At 40.5% G+C, this 22,858-nt stretch overlaps 1 protein-coding gene across 5 annotated transcripts in view; it reads right to left on the bottom strand.

Annotated features, from left to right (window-relative positions):
* Window positions 1-22,858, bottom strand: part of TLK1 (tousled like kinase 1) — a 65,166-nt gene continuing 42,308 nt past the window's right edge. For all 5 annotated transcript variants that reach the window (XM_083707460.1, XM_083707461.1, XM_083707463.1 and 2 more), the window contains 15 exons: window positions 20,268-20,357; window positions 17,310-17,402; window positions 16,305-16,415; window positions 15,205-15,341; window positions 13,838-14,026; window positions 12,870-12,936; window positions 10,903-11,000; window positions 10,484-10,565; window positions 10,146-10,237; window positions 9,966-10,055; window positions 8,510-8,679; window positions 6,866-7,001; window positions 5,160-5,271; window positions 4,799-4,906; window positions 1-1,798 (listed from right to left, as the gene is read on the bottom strand). In XM_083707460.1, the coding sequence (XP_083563586.1) occupies window positions 1,622-1,798; window positions 4,799-4,906; window positions 5,160-5,271; window positions 6,866-7,001; window positions 8,510-8,679; window positions 9,966-10,055; window positions 10,146-10,237; window positions 10,484-10,565; window positions 10,903-11,000; window positions 12,870-12,936; window positions 13,838-14,026; window positions 15,205-15,341; window positions 16,305-16,415; window positions 17,310-17,402; window positions 20,268-20,357 (1,752 nt within the window). In that variant the 3' untranslated portion in view covers window positions 1-1,621. The remainder of the gene's footprint in view (window positions 1,799-4,798; window positions 4,907-5,159; window positions 5,272-6,865; window positions 7,002-8,509; window positions 8,680-9,965; window positions 10,056-10,145; window positions 10,238-10,483; window positions 10,566-10,902; window positions 11,001-12,869; window positions 12,937-13,837; window positions 14,027-15,204; window positions 15,342-16,304; window positions 16,416-17,309; window positions 17,403-20,267; window positions 20,358-22,858) is intronic.

Raw genomic sequence — 22,858 nt, 5'->3', positions numbered from 1 at the left:
TTGAAATTCCAACTGTCATTATTTTATTACTGTTTTGGCTACATTCTCTACAATTTCAGCAGCATCTTGAAGAGACAGTTAATGTATCCTTATGTACAATGAAAACAAAATGGCTTGCAACATCAGAAACAAGAGCCACAGTTTAACTGTACAATATTAAATGGGGGGGAAAAACCTTGTGGTAATACAGCCTTCTTTCTGCAACATGGACAAAGTTACGTACAGGTATTCAGCATTATGAATGTGACAGTAAAAGGAATCTTGTATGGGAGAGATACTGCATTCTGAAGAAAAAAAAAAAGATTCTACCGTACAAGGCAGTTAGAAAATGTTTCACATTTTAAAATATCTGTACAGGCCACAAGAAACATCTCTTTAGAGGAACATCTTCCCACCTTGTAGACAGAATTTCCAGAAACCGTGAATAACCATAAACAACTTCTACATCTATTATCAACGTGCTCCAGCTCAGGAAACTGACTTGAACTGCACTGTATAGTTCCAACACAGATCAGTTTTACATGCCTTGATTGTTAATGAATTATCTACTTTTCAGTCTCTCTAGGACGTACAGTTGACTTGCACCTTAAGGAGGTCATTTGATTTATTTTATTTTTATTTTTTGCAAAAGCAAAAGCAACATCATTTAGCAGCAATTAAAAGCGCCTTCAATGAGACTTAAAAAAAATACAATATCCAATTAGAAAAGCCATACTTTAAACATTTGTACAGGAATAAGTTGCTGAAATTTTTAAAACTGAAAATATGACCTCTGTACAACAATTTACAATACAGTTAGAAGGGAATTTTGTCATTATCCTGCATAGAAACATTGAATATGACCTGTTTGCTTTTGGTTACATACATGGCCTTTGTAGATCCCTCTTCAAAAGCCTGGGCAGCGGGTATCAGTTGACAAGTCCGCTAAGTATCAAAATGCCATTTAAATAATTGAACTAGTTTCCAAACTAGCTTTTGCTACCTTACGTAAAATGCTATTTTTATCCCTTTGGAAATACAGTCATTCAACCAACGTAACAGTTATTTTAAAGATTTCTCCCCAGGCCCCAGAATACTAAATCACTTCTATCCAAAGAAATTAACAATACACAGCTGTGTCTCTCATTTTTACTTTGGTTTTTGAAACGTTGACTTCTTGGGAAGAAAGATTCTTTATTTAGCTTTTTGTCCAGGCACTGTGCTGTTCTTCCGTGCTGCATTCATTTTCTTCTTTATTCAAATAATGAAAAACTACCCTTATTAGAGCTCTCCAGTATCAACCAAAAGTGTTGTTAAGTATTAAAAAGGCTATTTACAGTGTTCCCCTCCCGGCAACCTGAAAACACGCATTTTCTTCAGTCTTAAAAACACAGTACATCTGCTTGGAGGCAACAGGTAATGCTGTCCTTCAATGTTTCCAATATGAGAGTCTGAAATGAATGTACCCTTCACAGACCATGATCCAGTCCAATCATAGAAATGACATTTGTAGAAGAGCCACAGTCTGAACACCCCATTTGTTAAACTTGTGTCAAAACACTAATCCAACGCTTTCAGATGAAAGTCCGCTGCAGCAAAACTACATGACGATATCATGCAAGCCTTCCATGTTTAAGAAGCTTCAGTAGGGAATAATGCTGGATATTGGCGGCGTGGGAGATGCTGCCAGTCCAGTCATATGCAAGTTTCCTGAAGAATTTGATCTTCTCATGTGCGGGAGTAGGTAAGCATCATTAGCTAGCTGATGAACATCGAACCGGTCCTCCTTACGGTATGCCAAGCAACGTCTGATAAATGCCTGCGGAAAGGGGGGGGGGATATTGATCAAATTCTCTTAACAGTAAACGAGGTCTGAATCAGCTCTTCTGGTGAGGGTTCTGAGTTCTTTAAGGTACTAAAAATATAAGTGAAAGTTGTTAAGTGGGCTTTTGATTCAACATGGAGATGTGCTCATCATCTGATACCCACTAACACCACAGAATGAAGTAGCATAGTCGTCAGAAGGATGAGCTAAAAGTTTCTGATTTAATTCAGATTTTAGCTCGTGCAGAATTTGCACAAGACGTTCTCAGTTTGAACCTCCATCCTGTGCCACTCAAATTCTTGTTTAATCTGCAAAGATGTGGGCACTGAGACAATATGTGAATGCTTAGAGATGTTAATTTATACACTCTTTTCTCCCAAACCTTTATTACGTAAAGACAGCGTGACCATAAATGAACTGTCCAATGATATTTGGAAATGTACGCAGCCACTGTGAACTGCAGACATTTCTGAACAGTCAAATTAAAAGAGTAAAGTTAGCACTAAACTGAAAGTGCTACTGTTCCAGCTTCCAACAGAATTCTTGCTTTGTTCACTAAGCGTCCAGCTTTGAAAAGGGAGATAAAAATTCTGTTGCTGAACCTTACTTATATTATATTGGCAAATTTAATAATTAATGTTGTGTTCACCTTTCTGCCAGCCCCTCCCTGCTTGTCTGTTCTACATCTTTAACGCGTAAAATTGGGGGGAGGCGCTGCGGATTACTTGCCAAACTAAACAGAAATAAAGTTTCATGAAAACATCAATAAAAATAGGAGTTTTTAAATGTTACACAAAAGTAAACCTTTAGAAATGGGACTGGTGGTTTACCAGGCCTGGAATTTGGGAGAATCTGAAAGCTGGTACAGAATCACAGATTTTTTTTAAAGCAAGTTTCTGATCTCATGATGGCAGGTGTGTTAATATGCAGGTGTTCTACGCAAAAGGCCACACCTTCTAAGGGGTCAAGAGCTCGTGCCTTGCAAGTTGCTCCTCCATATATTTCTATGTCTGCTCCAAATCATACCTCGCTAGCATCCTTCGCTAACACATACGAGCAAAAGATTAGCAATTACGATTTCCCTTGTGAAATGCATGGGATATAATTTTCAGATGCTATCCATTTATCACACGCATGTCTATCTGTCTCCTAAGCAGAGGATGTTGTGGGAGGGTGCCAAGCACAAAAAGTTCCAGCTTCTTGACAGGTGGCTGTGCTAACCATCAGATTAAAAGCATACCAGATTAATTCAAAGGACAGGCCCTATGAATGGTGTGTAGCCTTTGCAGTAAAGAACAGAATCTCCATGTTGAGGAGGTACCGTATTTTTCGCTCCATAGGGCGCACTGGACCAGAGGACGCACCTAGTTTTAGGGGGGGGGGGAATAAAGGGGAAAAAATATTATTCCCCCCCCCCAGCCCCAAAGAGCAAAGAAGCCAAGACAGCGAGCGGGATCCATCCCGCTGGCTGTCTTGGCTTCCTCTTTAGCCACACGCAACCTCTCCAGCCGGGAGAGGCTGCGCGCGGCTTCATTTTTAGCCACAGGGCTGGGGCAGGGGAAGCCCGAGCTTCCCCCGACCCCAGCCCCCAGAACAGGCAGCTATCCGCAAGCCTGGATAGCTTGGGGATAGCTGCCTGAAGCCTGGAGAGCGAGAGGGGTCGGTGCACACCGACCCCTCTCGCTCTCCAAGCTTCAGCAAAAGCCTGCATTCGCTCCATAGGACACACACACATTTCCCCTTCACTTTTGGAGGGGGGAAAGTGCGTCCTATAGAGTGAAAAATACAGTGGTTTGCCTCCAATTTACCAAATGCTAGCCAAACTGCAGGTGGCAGTGGTCTCTTTCTGTCTTACTTTCGTGTTTCTTAGGGCATCTGGTTGACACACTCTTTTCTACAGCGGCCTCTCCTTGCCACAAATTGCTACTGAAGGTCCAAGAACCCAGTGGAATGGCGTCCCATCCAGCAAAAGAGGGCCGAGGCCAGAATTGAAAACCAGAATATTCCTGTGCACAGATGGAGCTCTTTAGATCCCAGCTGGGGGACTGGATGAGACGTCACCTGATCCCCCATTCAGCAAGGTAATTTTTGACACACAATTATAATCTACATGCAATGGTTTACCTTTTTTCTTTTTTGGAATCAACAGAAAAATGCAAGATTTATATTTGCTTTTTTTAAGTAAACCAGTAACTGGGGAGGGGAGAGAATCACTCCCATAATTAAGTACTCATGTGCATAAATTGGAGCATGGGACTTGCTGAGAGAGTTTCTGGTACAAAATTTTCATTTACTGATATCCTCTGCACTCACATCATGTTTTGTGCTAATGAAATCTCAAATTTTGCATTCAGAATCTATCATGGGAACTTAAACAACTGTTCTAACGTGGTCATTGTGGCTTTGCTGGTTCACAATGACAAATACACACTAAAATTAGATGGCATTAATGACACAGTGTATGGGAAACTGATTCAAAGCACTTTTGGCTTCTCTAGAAGGAGAAGCACTAACAAATGCTAAAGGATGAAATTAATTGTTTCATCCGCTTAGTCCTGCTGGAATATCAAAACTGATTTCAGAAATAGTCAAGAATCTTTAAATATTTACTACTACAATCTGGAATTTGTCTGTTTTCATGGGTGATTAGTAAATTTAGTTATGAGTACACCCCCAAAAAATTCAAGTATATGTATGAGAGTCTGAGAGCAAGATTTTCAGGAAATTATTACTTTTAGTATGTTACATTTTATAGTATGACCAATTTAATATATACGCAATGCAAATGATACTTTGCATTTACTTTCAAATTTATTTATTGACATACATGAATTGAAATATCGTGTGCTATTTTAAAAAAAAACACCTTAACACAAATTTTGTTACAATTTGCCTCAACGTTATCTCTTGACCTTAACCCTGAAGCAAAATCCATCTCGAGGTTGATTACATCATATTCTAGCAGAATGTATACCTTGAGTCCATGAATATTACCTTGGCTTCATTACTCACAACAGGTTTCACTGGGAACTGTACTTCAGTGGCTTTTAATATTGTATTTTCTTGAAGTATATCTTGTTGGGACTGGTTATGACCAAATGGCTGGAGAAAGGGAAAAGTTCGGACAGTGATTGCTAAATGTCCAAATATCAGTAAAAGAAATCAGCAACATCACCTTTTTTATTCTAAAATTATTCCACTTAAAAAGAAGTTCTCCTTGTTGGGAAAACGCAAATGGTGGAGGCTGAAGAACCATACCTACTTCCAGAAATGGTTTTTCCCCCCTTCAAAAAGACCACGTTGAAGATGTACTGAAATGCACTAGAAAACTTTACGTTTAAGGGTTTGTTTTTACCTTTCGACCATATAGACACTGGAAAAAGATTACTCCAACTGACCACACATCCACTTTGTTAGAAATTTTGGGTGGCTCTTTGCCCACAACAAAGCACTCTGGAGGCAAATACCTGATAGAAAAAATAGAAACTCAGTCACTGAAAACAGACACATTAAGAACATTCCCCCTCCAGAAGCAGGCTGATTTTTGGAAGTATTTATGAGAGATACAGATTGCCAAGAATCTAGTGGCTTTCTCACATTCTTCTATTTGTTCCAGGATTATTATTTTTTTTATAGATTTACGTGGTATTGGTCAATTCACATGATAACCTGTTTGTTAAGTTCATGGACTCCCTTCACTTATGCACTCTGATTTTCAAACACTTTCCAGTTTGGGCAAAACACTGTTTGTCGTTACATCTCAACTGACAAGCTGTGATTTGTGTCTGCTCTACAAACCAGGATTGGCACCCCACTTCAAAAAATGGCTTCCAATTCTGGTTTGGATAAGGTAAAGGGAGCCCTGTCCATTAGGTCCAGTCACGGAGGACTCTGGGGTTGCGGCGCTCATCTCGCTTTATTGGCCAAGGGAGCCGGCATACAGTTTCCGGATCATGTGGCCAGCATGACTAAGCTGCTTCTGGCGAACCAGAGCAGCGCACGGAAATGCCGTTTACCTTCCCGCCGGGAGGAAGCACGCTTTGACGTGCTTTTGAACTGGTAGGTTGGCAGGAGCTGGGACCGAGCAACGGGACCTCACCCCGTCGCAGGGATTCGAACCACCGACCTTCTGATCGGCAAGTCCTAGGCTCAGTGGTTTAACCCACAGCGCCACCCACATCTGGTTTGGATAGCAAGCACAAATCACAGTTAGCCACTTTAGGTGAAACAGATTATGGTATGCCAAACCAGGAAGTTATGGAACAGAATAAAAAAAAGTGAGGAGCCTGAATTTCGGACCAGATGACTGTAGTGTGGTTTAAGCAGCCTTGAAAGCAGACAAGTTAGGTTAGAAATTCCTAAACACATATAAGCAAACATATACTACTCAATAAACAGAAATAATTCATTCACTATAATCTACATTGGAGAGATGCTGTTTCTGATAATAATAAAGTACATAACAATTCCCGTATTTCCAGTAGAAACCTTAACTACTGTACCAGATTTTTTTTTTAAACCCTGCATTTCTGCCACTATCCCCTTCTTCCATCAGTGACCAATACTGTATGTTAAACTATACCAAGTTTGCACTAAATGAAGGTGATCATTCCTCAGCTAGAAACCAGACAATAAAACCTTGATGATAATAATTAATAAAAGAATTGAAGATTAAATAACTACTAATCTCCATGCATTAGAGAAGATTAATTCTGTAGAAGGAATTCAACACAGAGCTACAGCAATTGTTCCAGCAGTACAGACATTTCAGCTCACCAGGCAGAACTATCCCCCCTGCTCCCCTTAGGATTCTCCTGACCCCACAATTGTAATTTGTTGGCACCTGGGTGGAAAGTCCCATTGCACTAGCAGAAGCCATTGTGCGGGCTTTTTCACTAGTGGGACTCGAGGGTTGAATCCAGACTTCTACCGTCAGGTTATAAGCTCAAATAACCAACGACAGCACATTCTTTCCATCAACTACATCCGCCGGTGGAGGTTTACAAACAGTTCTCACACAAGTAAGAAATACAGTTGCCAAATGGGAAATAATAATTTTACCAGTAAGTCCCAGCCCCTTGTGAAGTTAAGTCCATTCCATCCACACCATAGCTATCGTCATCCATTATTTTAGACAGCCCAAAGTCCGTAATTTTTATTTCTCCACATGCTGTTCCATCTACCAAAAGGATGTTTCCTATCAAGAGGGAGAGAGTTTGTTAACATAACCAAGTCTACCCCCAGCAGTGGTTCACAATTTTTCCATTGTTTAAATGAAGACATTATAGAACAGAAACACCCTTGTTATAGGCACATCTATGGTTCATTCATTTATTATTATATTTATTATATTATTATTATATATTTCCTCCAAGGGGCTCAAGGTGCTGCGTATGGTTCCGTCTTCCTCATATATTCACAGAACTGCCCCATCCTGTGAGCAGAGGCAGTTGTGTCTCAACAATCTCTTGGAGAATTTGAGCCATGGATTTTCAAAGGACAGCTACAGTTTGGTTAAAGTTAATTCTTCCCAAGTTTTCATAATACAGTCGTACCTTGGAAGTTGAAAGGAATCCGTTCCAGAAGTCCATTTGACTTCCAAAACATTCAGAAACCAAAACGCGGCTTCTGATTGGCTGCAGGAAGCTCCTGCAGCCAATCAGAAGCTGCGGAAGCCCCGTCGGACGTTCGGGTTCTAAAGAACATTCACAAACCGGAACACTCACTTCCAGTTTGTGGAATTTGGCAGCCAAAATGTCTGAGTACCAAGGCGTTCTGGATCCAAGATATGACTGTACTGTGCTAACTCTGCATCATGTAGATGCGTCAGATCTTTGTGTGTTTACTGCAATGCTGGCTCTTTCAGTATTTTCCCAGTACTATGCCATTTGCCTTAGCTAAGCTTGGACTTCGGAAGATGCCTGAACGCTTTTTTATTTACTGAATAAAAAAAATGTATTAGGTAGTGATCTACACAAGAACAAAAGACTCAAAAACTGTGTGAAAGAGGCATGTGTACAGTATTATTTACCTGCATATTCAAATGAAAAATACCTAATTAACTATACTTCTGGTTTACTGAAGGCAAATCATGCATGTGAGGTTTTGCACCTCATTATAAAGATTGTGAGTTCAAGCGCATGGCACATGGAGCTAAACACTGCAGATATAAAATTGTACACATATCAAATATATACTTCAAGCCACATTCAAAGATGATGTTTTATTGCTACTTCAATCCATTTCTAATTATAATTAAGCACACACAGTGGCTTAAGATACAAGAAAATCCTATTGAAGCCAAATTCATACAGAATATGGAAGACATCCATCGAAACAGCTCAGTGTAGAAGCCAAAGCATTAAGTAGTGGGGTGAGTGTGCAAATTTGCCTTCAAAGCAAACAGCAGAAAAGAGAGAATAGGTGTGTGAGGCTAGAAAAAAGAAGAGTGTGATTAAATGATTAAATTTAGTGATAAAACTAAATTCACATTTTTGTTAAGGATTAAAGACAACAGAGATTAAAAGAGACACCTCTCCTGTATCCCAAGCACTCATACCATAAAAGAATATCATGGCCAATGTGAACTCAGATGGGTTTAATAAAGAAAGAGGCATGCGCTACACTAGTTAAGAATTAAGAGAAGAATGTGTTTTAGAGATATAATATACAATGTATGATCCCCCCCCCCCAATTCTTATTTACCTGGTTTAAGATCATAGTGTATTATAGGTGGCTTAATCTCATTGAGATATCGCAGTGCATTTACTATTTGCATTACAATGGACCTAGCTTCTTTTTCTGTCATTAGTTTATGTTGCTTGAGATAGAAATCTAAATCGTTGCCTTCACAATATTCTAATACTGTACAAAACCTAGAAAGGAAAAAAATAAAAGTTAGATAAGGAAACAAAGGCTATTTAATTATTCAAGCATACAATGGAAATAGGAACATCATTTCTTTGCATTAATTGCACATTTTCACTTAACTTTTATTTATGGTTTTCATTTGTATACATTTCAATAGTTTTACAAAAATTGTAACATTTAAAACAATCGACTTCCTTCCTCCTCTTTCTGCAGTTCCTTCAATTTCTTTTATCATTTCCTGCATATCCTAAATTAACTTATCCTTCTATTTATTTCTTTTAATTCTATATTCTTTTTAAAACAGCAGGTTATTACAATAATCCTGCCAATGTCTTTATCGGTTTCCAACTGCTTGTAAATATTCAATAAACGATGTCCATTCTTTTATAAAAAGTTTGTTATCTTGATTTCTTAATTCTTCCAGTAGGTTTTGCTTTCCTCTTGGGAATTACAGGGGTATAACTACCTAAACAGTATAGAAAGATATTTATTTATGAATTCAACAAGAGCTGCAAGAATGTTACTTGCCCAGAAATGGAAAAAAGAAGATGAGAGAAGAGTGGATACAAAAACTTTTTGGAATACAGTGGTACCCTGGGTTAAGTACTTAATTCGTTCCGGAGGTCCGTTCTTAACCTGAAACTGTTCTTAACCTGAAGCACCACTTTAGCTAATGGGGCCTCCTGCTGCTGCCGCGCCACCAGAGCACAATTTCTGTTCTCATCCTGAAGCAAAGTTCTTAAACTGAAGCACTATTTCTGGGTTAGCGGAGTCTGTAACCTGAAGCGTATGTAACCCGAGGTACCACTGTATGCACAAATGGAGAAATCACATTTTCACTTTACAAAAGAAACTGGAACAATCTACAATGGTACCTTGGTTGTCGAACTTAATCATTTCTTCGAAATCCAAGGCGCTTCCTGCACTCAGTCAGAAGCAGAGTTGGACATTCAGCTTCCGAAAAACGTTCACAAACTGAAACAGTCACTTCCAGGTTTGCGGCGTTCAGGAGCCAATTTGTTAGGGAGCCAAGCCGTTTGACAACCAAGGTACCACTGTACTTGAACAATAATCAATGCCACAGCCTTCAGAACATCATACTAGAGAAAATACTGAGCCACTGAGGCCAAACACCATGAAATTTAAATCATACTTATGTCCAACCAAAGATGTTCCTGAAGGGTGGGCTTAATTTCTAACTGGTGTGTGTGTGTGTGTGTGTGTGTGTGTGAGAGAGAGAGAGAGAGAGAGAGAGAGAGAGAGAGAGAGAGAGAAAGAGAGAAAGACTTACGTATCTGTATCCAGGGAAAAGTAGTCATAAAGTTTTACTATCCTTGGATGATCAAGTTCTTTGTGTATTCTATACTCTCTGCAGGCGTGCCTAGAAGACATAGGTAAAATAATCACGACCACCAGAACACTTTTTTTTGGTCTTTGTAACAAATTAAAAGTGTTTTCTTGAAACGCTTACTTATGGTAGTTTTCCTTTTTCTCATCTCTCCAGCTTTTGTTAAGCTGGTGTATTTTCACAGCAGCGTATCTTTGCTCATAGAGATCAAAAGCCTGCAAGGAAGGTTGGGGGGAAAGTAGTAGAAAGAGATTTTGTGAAATACGAGTCACAGAGAACTGTATTTATCAACATTTCAATATAGCTTGAGAGTGCAATACATCATATCTGGCCCAATACTAGAAAAAAACCTTGAATTTTTAATTGACTGTTTTCTCATTGGTTCTAGAGAGGGTCACCTATGTCGGTAGGCATACATTTAAAAAATAAATAAATATTACCAGCCAAGAAGAGGACATTACCTTATATACTTCACTAAATCCACCTCGACCAAGTAAATGAAGTAACAAATATCGCTCGTTTAACGTAGGATGATCCTTGAACCTTATTATTTAAAAAAAGAAGCAAGAACATTGATCAATGAGAAAGGCAAGTACTTAATTTTAATACTAATTATTTTTGTGTATACAAAAAAAGAAATACTGGAGTGCAGTGTTTCATTCTTATAATTCTGGATCATAGCAGTACTGATTCAACTTAAAATACATTCTATGTTGTTGTTGTTGTTGTTGTTGTTGTTGTTGTTGTTATAAGTGTACTGCTTGTATAAAAACAAAAACAGGTTTTGCAGAGCTGAGGCATGGATATCTGTGTGTCATTTATTCCAGAGCGAGTGAGGTGGAGAAGAGTAAGTACGCGAGATTAAAATCTAGTGCCTTACTGAGAATTATCTTCATTGTTTATTCTTTTGAGCTCTCGTATGTGAAGATTTCTAACTCTTTCCAGACGTTCAAGTTCTGCTTGTATTTCAGCTTCTTCCTGCAAATCAAAACAAATAATTAATGAAATCTCAAGGTTTGTTGGTTTGTTTACTTTTTATCCCTCTCTCAGCTGATAACCAGGGAATTGTTTGTTTCAGAATCTCAACATTTGAAAGAGAAATCGAAAGACGTACACCTAATTTCCTCCTACAAAGCCTCTAGTTGATGTATTCCATTTTTTTCTTGCAACAATGGGGATAGTACCCAAACAATCAGTTTCATAACTGAACAAGTTCAAAAACTTTTCTGCCTGCCTGGTCATGTAGAGGCGAATGATATGTATAAATGATATGTATGTGGAGACAGGTGATGTGTATAAAAGATAAGCAGAAAATTAGGCTACAAAACCATTTGGGGGGGGGGGGTTGTCTGAACTCTATAAAAAAATGGTGATGGTGTCACCCCCTTCGGCACAGCATTCCACAAATGGGAAGGCCACCACTGAGAATGCCTTTTCTTTTGTTGTCACCTTCCACAGCTCCCTTCCAGGGGGCATATGGAAAAAGGCCTCAGATGACAAATGAAGGGTTCAATTTGGTTCATGCAAAAGGACTAACTTAAATCTAGTCTCCTATGTGTTCTACTTCATATATTTTCTTAACGGTGGTGTAAATCCAATAATCTGCAAATTATTTAAATTTTCATATTTGAGAATTTATCAAATTGGCTCTTCAATAAGAAAAACCTCCTTTAAGCCAATATATCTGGTAAAAGGTAAAGGTAAAGGTAAAGGGGCCCCTGACCATTAGGTCTAGTCGTGGCCGACTCTGGGGTTGTGGCGCTCATCTCGCTTTATTGGCCGAGGGAGCCAGCGTACAGCTTCCAGGTCATGTGGCCAGCATGACTACGCTGCTTCTGGCGAACCAGAGCAGTGCAAGGAAACGCCATTTACCTTACTACTGGAGTAGTACCTATTTATCTACTTGCACTTTGACGTGCTTTCGAACTGCTAGGTTGGCAGGAGCAGGGACCGAGCAACAGGAGCTCAACCCATTGCGGGGATTCGAACCGCCGACCTTCTGATCGGCAAGTCTCCTAGGCTCTGTGGTTTAACCCACAGCGCCACCCACGTCCCTAATGTATCTGGTAGAGGACGTTAAATCAGTTTAGAGACTGACTATAAGGTACACACACACACAAAATTTATTTACATTTAAAAATAGAAGTTTGAACTTAAAGAAATATTTTACTTTTAAAAATCAATCTTTATCTACTCTCTTATGGGATAGCATTTTTCTCAGAGTTGAAAGAGCAACAAAACAGATGGCAGTGTTTTTTCCTGAAGAACTTTCTGCTGCATAATACCTTCCTTAGCAAACTACAAGCTTCCACTGTCCAAAAAGGAGCAGTATTCTTAAAAAAGGTCAATCAAGCTGATCTTCTTAACTGAACATTAAGTTTACCACTAATTTTTAAGAAGTACAAGTACTGAGTATACAGTGTAGTTGTGTGTCCCAAAAATGCAGATTACTGACTTTATAATATTAACTGACACATTCTTATAGCAACTGTTAACATTTCCAACGTGTAATTTATGTATACCTTCCTCTTGTCATTGAAAATGACAGCATGGAATTTAGATTAAAAACTAGACATTTAACAGAATGGCTATTCTTCATTGTATAATGCAAGACACAAAATACTGAAGTTTTCACAAGCGATGCAAAATCACCATTTAAAAGTGACATACAACTTTTGACTATCTGAGCAGCTCTATCTAGTATTTCAAAGCATGCTCCTGCTACAGGCATGGTTCTTTCAATCTTAAACAGCTTACTTGGATCATATCTATAACCAATGGGGTAGAGTCTATGGTTACAGTACTGTGTGATCAGAAAAAAGATCCAGTTTAAACTATTAAACATACCTTTTTGAGATGTCCTAATCTAAGCTTGAAAATTTCTTCTTGCTCATGGTATTCTGCTAGTGTTAGCCTGCAGGAATTACCATAGATAACAAACCATTTTAATCAAAAGTTGCACACAAAAAGTCACAGCACATGTTACTAAAAGTTGCATGGGAAAAAACGTATTTTATTTCCGATTCATAACACAGGAAGCCAATTCCTCCAGCATCTTGTACAAACCGCTACATTCTGAATGACCAGAAGCTTAATGTGGAACAAAATGTTCTGATACCAAAATTGTATCCACACTCCTACCTAAAAGATACAGGGAGGTATCAAAGAAGAGTGTAACTCCTCTTTGGTGTTTGAATCAAACGCAGCTGATATTGCAGTATGTGCTAAATGCTAATGGTCGACAAGGCATCTTATATTAGGATGATGACAAAGAGATATTAGGTATTTGTAATAATGTGGGACTGCACATTTAGAATAAAGTGCAAAGTCATGTTGCATTTATAGGAACGAGCAACAGATTACACAGTGATGTTCTTAAATAGAAAGGGTACTTGATGCCAGAAGAGTCTGAATTATTGACGTCCTAGACTCCGCAAGTACCAGTTTGAGACCCAAGCTTTAGTATTCACTGGAACACCTACATATCTTACACCACTTTGCCAACTCTAAACCAAAATGAGCATCATATACAAAAATCAGTTCCCTCCCTTGTCATAACTAAAATACAGGACACAGAGGGCAGGCTTTGGAAATGGCCCTATAGAGCTCTGTGGGATAAAACAAGCAAGCTGCAATTAACAACACTTTTGGAAGACACACATCGTTGGAACACCCCCCAAGCCACAACACCAGGGCCACTACAAGCAGGGAGAAAGAGTTAGCTTCTCCAGCTTTGTGAACGGCTACAAACAGGTGATTGTGGCACCATCATGACAAATACTCAATACATAATTAGAAAAGAAGTATAAACTTACAATTGTGGTAAATTGGGTCTAACAAACGGATCGTTTTCTGCTCCATTGACAGCTTTGTTTTTCCTCTGCTTAGGTTCTGAATTGGCAGAGGGCGCCTGAGAATTATTTGTAGCAGGAGGTTTTCGCTTTGCCAGAAGTTTTCTTTGCCTCTCTATATCTTCCCTTTGTTGATTTACCCACTCCTGTTGCCTGCAAACCCAAAGCATTGTTTTAAGATGATTTTCAGACTTGATTTTTTATTTTTTTTAAAAAAACATTTTAACTCTTGTGGATTTAAGCTGATTCCCTAAAGCAGGAGTAGAGAACCTCTAGTCTGCTTTCACCAATGGGGCCTCCAAAAAAAGGGGGGTTGTAATCCAAAAAAAGAAGAAGAAAAAAAGGGTTGTAATCCCGAAAAAGGGACATGCACTTCTGGGTTTGACGTGGTTGTAATCCAAAATGGTTGCAAACCAAGGTACCACTGTATAAGCCATATTTTCTTCATTCAAATAATTGAATTACAAGACAAATAGTTCCAGAAGCTTTGTTAAAAAAAGAATTTGTGCAAGACACATGTAAGATGTAGAATCCAACATGCAAAGAAGTAATTTAGTTAATCAGGGTTCTCTGACATGCGTGCCAACTTCAAGAGGCATCCCAAGCCATCTTCTTAACTATGGCTTAGTAACATTACAACAGATGGACTACACATGACATCCTTCTATTCAAAGCATGAAAGTAAAACACAAGAATTCTACTTTTCTTCACTCTGATTCTACCTATAAACCTTCTCAGTCATTCCCTTCTCTGCCAAGTTTCTGCTAAATTATGTTACTGAGGCGACTATTTTACCAGCAACTAGAGGCTCTCCCTCTCCTATTCCCTATTTTATGCTAGTGGAAGTGCAGTCAAGTCAACTAGGTTCTCATTTACTTGTTGCTGCTTCTTTATGGCAAACAAGCACACTAATGGCTCAAAGTACTTCATATATTGTAGATGCATGGGTCAAGCTGAGAGTCATTATCTACACAGTGTCCATGTTCTAAATGTCTGTTTTGGTTTTTTTTTTTTGATATACGATATCTTTATTGTCATTGTCATTGTCCCATGCAGAACAATGAAATTGACTCACTGAGAAACTCATGCAAACCTACTCATGTGTTTGCTTTCAAAATCACCAAATGTAAGAAATTCAACAGACAGCAGATTGAGTCAATTCTCTACTGTATTCTGAGATTTCCTCTTTTCCCCCCTTCTTTTTTTTAAAAAATAGCCTGAATACCATGATGTGTATAAAAAGTAATCCCAAAGCCGGCAGTTTTACATAAAAACACCCACTCCTTGGAGCTGGTAATTACGAACAATTTAAAAACACAATATTGACTAACTTCACAAGATTCTGAAATGCGAAGCCATCTGTCCACTGTTCGGTAAACGATGCGCCGTGTCGAACAGTCGTAAAATGCCCAAGGCGTAATCTGTCTTGCATACTCTTCTCTCTGCTTGCCAGCTTTTCTTGTGTGCTCTAAGGAAATCAAAAATATCACCAGTTAGTTTTAGAGCCCTTCCTTCTCAGCAACGGATTTTTGCCACAAGAAATGCAACACTGATGCTTAATTTTGTTGCGCAAGGATCCAAGATACCTTCCTTCAAGGCTTCCATTTTATGAGGGTATTGCATTTTCCTCAGCGGGGGGGGGGGGGGGGGGAGAGAAGCAGCTCACCACCCACCCAGTTAGCACATCAGCCGAGATTGCGAACGCTGAGCAGAATGCAGTTACTTGCGTATCTTTGCGAGTGCCTTACTGGTTTGTGCTTGTGGTATCAAGCAAGGCAAATACGAGAGCGCTGAAAGCTGAAACCTTCTGCATTCTTTATTAAAGGCTCCTGTTCCTGAAAAAAAGACTGTATTCTGGACAGGTTTGCTACTCTCGACAGAGGCGAGGAAAAAGTGCTATTTCCACTTTGCATCAGAAGGGGGGGGGGACCTCTTCTAGTTTTCTAAATAGTTCCCAATTAAGCCTATTTTATAATGACTCTCCCTCATACCAGCTTGGAATTTGATCCCAGGACCCAGGGATCTATTTCTGTGTTTAAATACAGCACCATCAGGGTAGTAGTTCTTCTACCCCTTCTTACATATGACCACAACAACCTCCTCTTGTCCATTAATTCATCTCCTCATTTCATCCTGGAGGAAAGACCTACCTATAAGACAAATCCATACATCTGCCCCCCCACCTTACACAGTGCCTCTCTCTTGCTGTGTTGGAATCAACCCAGAGAAGCAGTTTCCTGCACTGCTACAGTAAGAAGGGGACACAGAGGTCTCTGACCCACCTTACTGCTGATTGGATCGGGTTTTTACTGAAATGACACAAACTGCAGCTCATGCCAATGCAGTTTAACCTGATTTACAGGATTAGGATGACAGAGTATTCTTCACTGTGGATACTGAACAAAAAATATATTTAAAAAATCCAACTTACTTTTTCAATCAAAAGCTTCTTGCTCATTGAAATGCACTTGTTTAATCTTTCTTTGTATTTTTCAAGTAGCTTTTGTTGTTCGTCTATTTGTCGTCGTAGGTCACAATTAGCCTAGGAATCAAATGAAATTGTATTTGTAACCAGTAGGGCCCTGCGATAAAATGCTGCAAGGCTGAAAGCTTCTGGAATAGGGTCTCAGCCACCCTATTCCATCCTCCATCTCCATTTCTCATTTATTCTCCATTCATTCCACACACACACAAAGAGCATTCCAGGCTCAGTCCTCATTGGCCTGTTTTGGAGTTCTCCCCAGCTTAGGTTGGGTGACACGTTTGTGTCCAAATGCCAGCTATATTAAAATATTTCACTTTTCCATTCATATCTTTGGGCAACTCTCCATCTTTGATGACATTAAAATAGCTTTCAAGTGTGAACCAGGAAGTGACCTAATGAGGTGGTACATTCTAACTTTCTTAAAATCTCTCTGTGTGTCTTCTTTCCTCCTATTTTTCCAGTTACTCAGTTCGCCTCCCAACCTAATCATCTCCCACCATAGCTGCCAACGTTTCCCTTTTTTAAAGGGAAATTCCCTTATTCCGAATAGGATTCCCTGCAAGAAAAGGGAAAAGTTGACAGCTATGTCTCCCACCCACCTTACTCAGTCAGTTCTATACCACTGAGTTCCTAGGGCTTTTTTCCTAAAGATTTTCTGAGCATGAACAAATCACAAATACAAGAAATGAGGAGTGCCAATTAAAAATTGTATACATATAGACCCAAAGCCGTGCCTTCTCTTTCCCCAGGTATTAAAAATATGGTATCAGTCCACCCCCCACAAAAGATTCCTCGAGTTTGGAGGATGCAGTATTATAAATACGTTGGCAAGCATACATTCATATGTCTTTCTGACAGCTTAAGTCAAATGCAATACAAGTAATTTGCCATTTTAAAAGCTGTGTAAGTAACCCTATATTTCTCTCTTAATCTTACCGTTATCATACTTACCCTGAGCAAATCGTCTATACGACCTTCCTTCTTTTCCAGGTCTTGGTTTTTATTACTTTCAAGTGCAGTTAATTTCAACATTGTGAGATCAGTCTACATTAAAAAAATAAATAAATAGTAGAGAAGTGGAAAGCAAACATTTATCAAATTCCATCTAAGTTCCATCAGAATGCAGCCTTTCACCGTATTTTTCGCTCTATAAGACACACCAGACCATAAGACGCACCTAGTTTTTGGAGGAGGAAAACAAGAAAAAAAATATTCTGACTCCCAGAAGCCAGAACAGCAAGAGGGATTGCTGCGCAGCGAACCCTCTTGCTGTTCTGGCTTCTGAGATAGCTGCGCAGCCTGCATTCACTCCATAAGAGGAACACACATTTCCCCTTACTTTTTAGGAGGGGAAATGTGTGTCTTATAGAGTGAAAAATACGGTAATTTACCACTAACTTAATCAGCTTAGGCAAAATAGTAAATACTGTCAGAAGCCTGAAGAGCGGCAGCTCTAAATTCTTCCCTTTCTTAGAAAGAAATGAGCAATATGCCTTTTGTATAATCCAGACTGTGCTGAACTGGGTGCATGCATGACTCAAGAGAAGAGGCAGCACCGGTCACAGTCATGCCAGGTTGCACAAATGGCTATGCCACCTTTCTGTTTTGAGTCCTGCAAGTTAAAAGAGAAAACCATAGCGAGGAACATCTCACCTAGCACACACTTCCACTGCTTCACAAGCATTCTGGACCTAAGGGAATCTGTTAAATTGCAACACAGAGAGCCAATGTGGTGCCCACCAGATGTTCTGAACTACAACGCCCTGTCGGAATGCAGAAGGCTGGGAGGCCAGCTGGCAAGCCCCAGCTGGACCATCTCCTTCCAGTCTTACTGCTTCGAAGACCATTGGCAGCTGCTCCGATGTAAATCAGCGGCCCGGGCTTCAAAGCCAGGGCACACTATTACCAAAGATAACTGTGCACACCAAATAGGCGTGAGGCTTGTGGAAGCATACAGATTTATTGATCATAAATCAGGACAAAGAAACATGTCGTTTCTCTCTCTCTCGTCGTCTCAGAGAGTACAGGGAAAAAGCAAAAGCTATACACAACGGAAGTTCCCAGCAAGCTATGCTGGAATGTAAACAGACATGTGACACGCAACAATTCCACATGTCTGCTCCTTAAGGTGGAATGGAAATGTCAACACTCCCATGCTCCCTGCCTATTGCTCTTGCTGACTGGGGTTGGTTGATGGGGGCTAGAGTTCAAAACCTAGAGGGCACCGGGTCGGTCAACTCTGTACAATTGGGCTACAGTTCAGTGGTAGAACACATACTTTGGAGGAGCTAGAAACTGAACCCTTCCACAGGCAGAGATGGCTGTGAAAGAATCCCGACTAAAAGCCTCGACAGCTGCTGCTTGCTAGTCAGTGTGGACAACACAACTAAATGGAGAAATTGTCTGAATCAGCACAAGGCAGCTTACATTCCTGTGAATTTTTAGCTTGTGTTATTTTTACGTGGGTGGCACTGTGGTCTAAACCACAGAGCCTAGGGCTGGCAAATCAGAAGGTCGGCGGTTTGAATCCCCGCACCGGGGTGAGCTCCCGTTGCTTGGTCCCTGCTCCTGCCAACCTAGCAGTTGGAAAGCACGTCAAAGTGCAAGTAGATAAATAGGTACCACTCCGGCGGGAAGGTAAACGGCGTTTCCGTGTGCTGCTCTGGTTCGCCAGAAGTGGCTTAGTCATGTTGGCCACATGACCTGGAAGCTGTCTGCAGACAAACGCCGGGTCCCTAGGCCTATAGAGCAAGATAAGCGTGCAACCCCAGAGTCGTCTGCGACTGGACCTAACAGTCAGGGGTACCTTTACCTTTACTTTACACAGCCTTGATAAAAGTTACCTGCACCCTGCTTTTCCGTTTTAATCTTGTTATTATGTACCGTATTTTTCGCTCTATAGGACACACTTTTTCCCCTTCAAAAATGAAGGGGAAATGTGTGTGCGTCCTATGGAGCAAAGATGCCATAGCCCCACGACCCTCTCCCGGCTGGAGAGGTGATGTGCGGCTATGGCAGGAGCCTCTATAGCTGCGCGTCACCTCTCCAGCCGGGAGAGCGCGCGGGGGGCTAAAGAAGCCATAGCCCCTTGACCCTCTCCCAGCTGGAGAGGTGACGTGCGACTATGGCAGCAGCCTGTCCGCTGCTCCCTGACCTGCTCTTTGGGGCTGGTTGTGGGTTTCCCCCCGCCAGCCCCAAAGAGCAGGTTGAAAGGAATCTGAAGCCTGGAGAGCAAGAGGGGTCAGTGCGCACCGACCCCTCTCGCTCTCCAGGCTTCCAAGGTAGCCCGCTCGGCACCTTGTTTTAGAGCGGGAAAACAAGAGGGGGGAAATTCTCCCCCTCTCTGCGCAGCACCTCCTGCCACTTCGCTGAAGGGGCGCTGGGCAGAGAGGGGGAGATTTTTTTTTCTTGTTCTCCCCCCTCTAAAACAAAGTGTGTCCTATTGTCCGGTGCGTCCTATGGTGCGAAAAATACGGTATTTTGTGATTTTTACCTTGTATTTTTATGTACTGAACTGCTCTGAGATCTATGAAGGGCGGTATACAAATTTTAATAATAATAACTTGTTGATGTTTCATTTCCTTCTATCAGAATCTCGAGACCTTAAATCCCAAAGCATCCATCCTGAAATTGTACTCCATATATATATATTTTGTAATCTCCCTAGGAAGATCACGTGCTGTTATGCTGGGAATGGGTGTAAAATACAGAGAGAGAAGAATGGCTTGCTTCTATTTACTCTCAATCTTTCACTGTAACAAACACTTCAAGTTTAGCTTTAACTACGTGCCACCTTTTCTAAGCAGCAGTTACAAATCAGAACTGATGTGTATGTGTGTAGAATAATGAAAAGGAATAGCTTCATGTATTTTCAGCATTAAGCATAGAATTACAATCCAGAGTGCTCACCTGAGTAATTTTAAATGACAACTGCTTTGGTTGTGAAACAGGGTGGTCCCCAAAAGATAATGCAGTAGGAGAAGGACTATTCTGTCGAACCTAAATGTGCACAGATAAAATATAAGATTTACATGTAACTGGAAAGCAGAAATAAGAACAAAGTAAATTGCTAAAATAAGGGAAAGTGCCTGGTCAGACATTGTCCTCTTTCACCCTCCCCACACCTGAAATGCTTGGAATCCACGGTAGCCAGACCACGAATAAAAGCCAGCCATTTATTTCTTCTACTAAAAGGAGTAAGTACCTACAACTGGAATACACATGGCTCTTCATTCTCCAGTACTAAAAGCTACACTATTCAGATCTCAGGGGACAGAAACTTCCTCATGGTACATGAGAATATCGTCTGCAGGGAATGTTACGAAGTCACTATTTGCCTCTGCCAGCAATGTCAGAACTGTCCCCAATTTATTTATTTTATAATGAACGGGGGGGAAATCATTTCATACACCTTCAGAGAAAATACCGTTTCAAACAGTCTCTAAGGGGGTGGTAAGACTATCATATAAGGCAACTGCATGGATACAGCAACATAAATTGGTCTCTGAGAGACAGCACAGAACCAAGGGACCTCTGTATCTTACACCTCACCCCTTTTGCATTGGACAGGTTCAGATCCTCAGGTATTACCAATTTATTTTTCAATAGACTTGAGACTTGTGTTTGTAAATGTGCTAATTCTTAATGGAAACATTTTTGTCCTGTATCACTATCCAAATTCTAGCAACCGGTTACTTGTCTCAGCAACTGCAGAGACTTTCCAGACAACAGGGAGGAAGGCAATTAGGGGAACCACTGGTGGCTTTTGCTGCATCTTCTAATACTTTTGGTGCACAATATTATTTCAAAGACACAAACTACAAATTACAGCTTTGGAAATTAACAGCTCTTCTTAAAAAAATATGCTTGGAGACACTTCGTTGGTAAAGCTGTTTTAACAGGCAACAACGCATCAACTACTAGATTGTAGCTGAGACAGGGTACAGTGGTACCTCGGGTTACTTAACTCGTTCCGGAGGTCCGTTCTTAACCTGAAACTGTTCTTAACCTGAAGCACCACTTTAGCTAATGGGGCCTCCTGCTGCTACCGCACTGCCAGAGCACAATTTCTGTTCTCATCCTGAAGCAAAGTTCTTAACCCGAGGTAATATTTCTAGGTTAGCGGAGTCTGTAACCTGAAGCATATGTAACCCAAGGTACCACTGTATGTGGAAAAATATATTTCATCCCACAAATGATCAGGGAATATTCTTCCTTTAGATGGTAATGGCTGGTTAGAATTTCCATACATTTGGGAAAACCTGGACATGTTCTCTTTTGTGGGGCCAGCATGCACATCTGGGTGAATTTTTACATTTTAATGGAAATGTCTGGGTGGTTTTTTAGGTGGGATGTTGGCTTGGGCTCAAGCTGCTCTGCATGCAGCAGTCGTGACCAACCTGAGCTGAGGCTGTCCTCTTTTTTGCTCTTCAAGATATAGCAACCCTATTTGAACGCTTCATTTCTGAAGCAACACTACACAAAAACACCAGCCTCCCTAACTGCTGTATCAGAAAGGGAACAGTTAAGCAATGGCAGACCTTACCTAGAGGTTTCTAAGAAATAATTTAATAGAACAGTCTAAGGACAAGCATGAATTGCTTCTCCCTACTATTTTGTGGGGACACAGCAGAAGGTGGCTCTCTCCCACCTCTGACACAGACACCTAGGAGAAGTGTGAGGAAGAAAATTGCTCATGGCGGCGCCGCGTCTTTGCCTGGAAAGATGTGCCCCACACCCCCCAAACCAAAATCCACTGGGGGTGGGGGGAAGTGTCTTTAAATACATGTTTGGGAAAAGAGGACTGACAATCTCCCAAATATGCATAACTGAAACCCCTCTCAATTATCTTTTAGTAAAAAAAAAAAAGAATTAGGAGGAAACACTGTATTTCAAAGAAAAAGCCAACCTGTATGAGGGTTGTTGTTTTTTTGTTTCTGTAAACTGAACATGCTTGTGGATTCTATGTAGTTAAAAGAAGGAGCAAGAGGAGGGGGAGAAGAGGAAAACATTTCTTTTGTAGCATTTCCACCTTCATGTAATTGTTTTAATTAAACGGGATTCCCAAGAGCTAGCTCTTTGCCTATAGCAGAATTGAGGGAGAAATACCAAGGGAGTAATCCAGACCCACTGAAGAAACCATTGCTTCATTAGATTAAACGTGCAGAGGTATTTAACTGGAAGTGCTTCCATTTTCTCAGCTACTAGAAGATAAAGTCTGAAGCTTCTGTCAGTAGGACCGGGAATGAGGGGAGAGGAAAAATTCTCCTCAGTGAGATATAGTAACTTGAGATTTTAAAATGTCTCACATTTCTCTAACCAGGTACAACTGGATGTGTGAAATCTATTTTACCATTCTAGATTGGACCTTCACCTTTTTACAAGCTGCATTATCATTAACCCAGCTGACTACCTGCAGATCCCTCTCCACATTAAAAAAATTAATAGGCAATATTTTTCAAAGGAGATAAGGAGGGGGGAGTACTCTGGTTTCTCTTCAG

Source organism: Podarcis gaigeae (genome assembly GCF_964106915.1).
Source record: "Podarcis gaigeae genome assembly, chromosome: 1".
NCBI classification, from domain to species: Eukaryota; Metazoa; Chordata; class Lepidosauria; order Squamata; family Lacertidae; genus Podarcis; species Podarcis gaigeae.
This window is presented reverse-complemented; position numbering and strand designations above follow the sequence as displayed.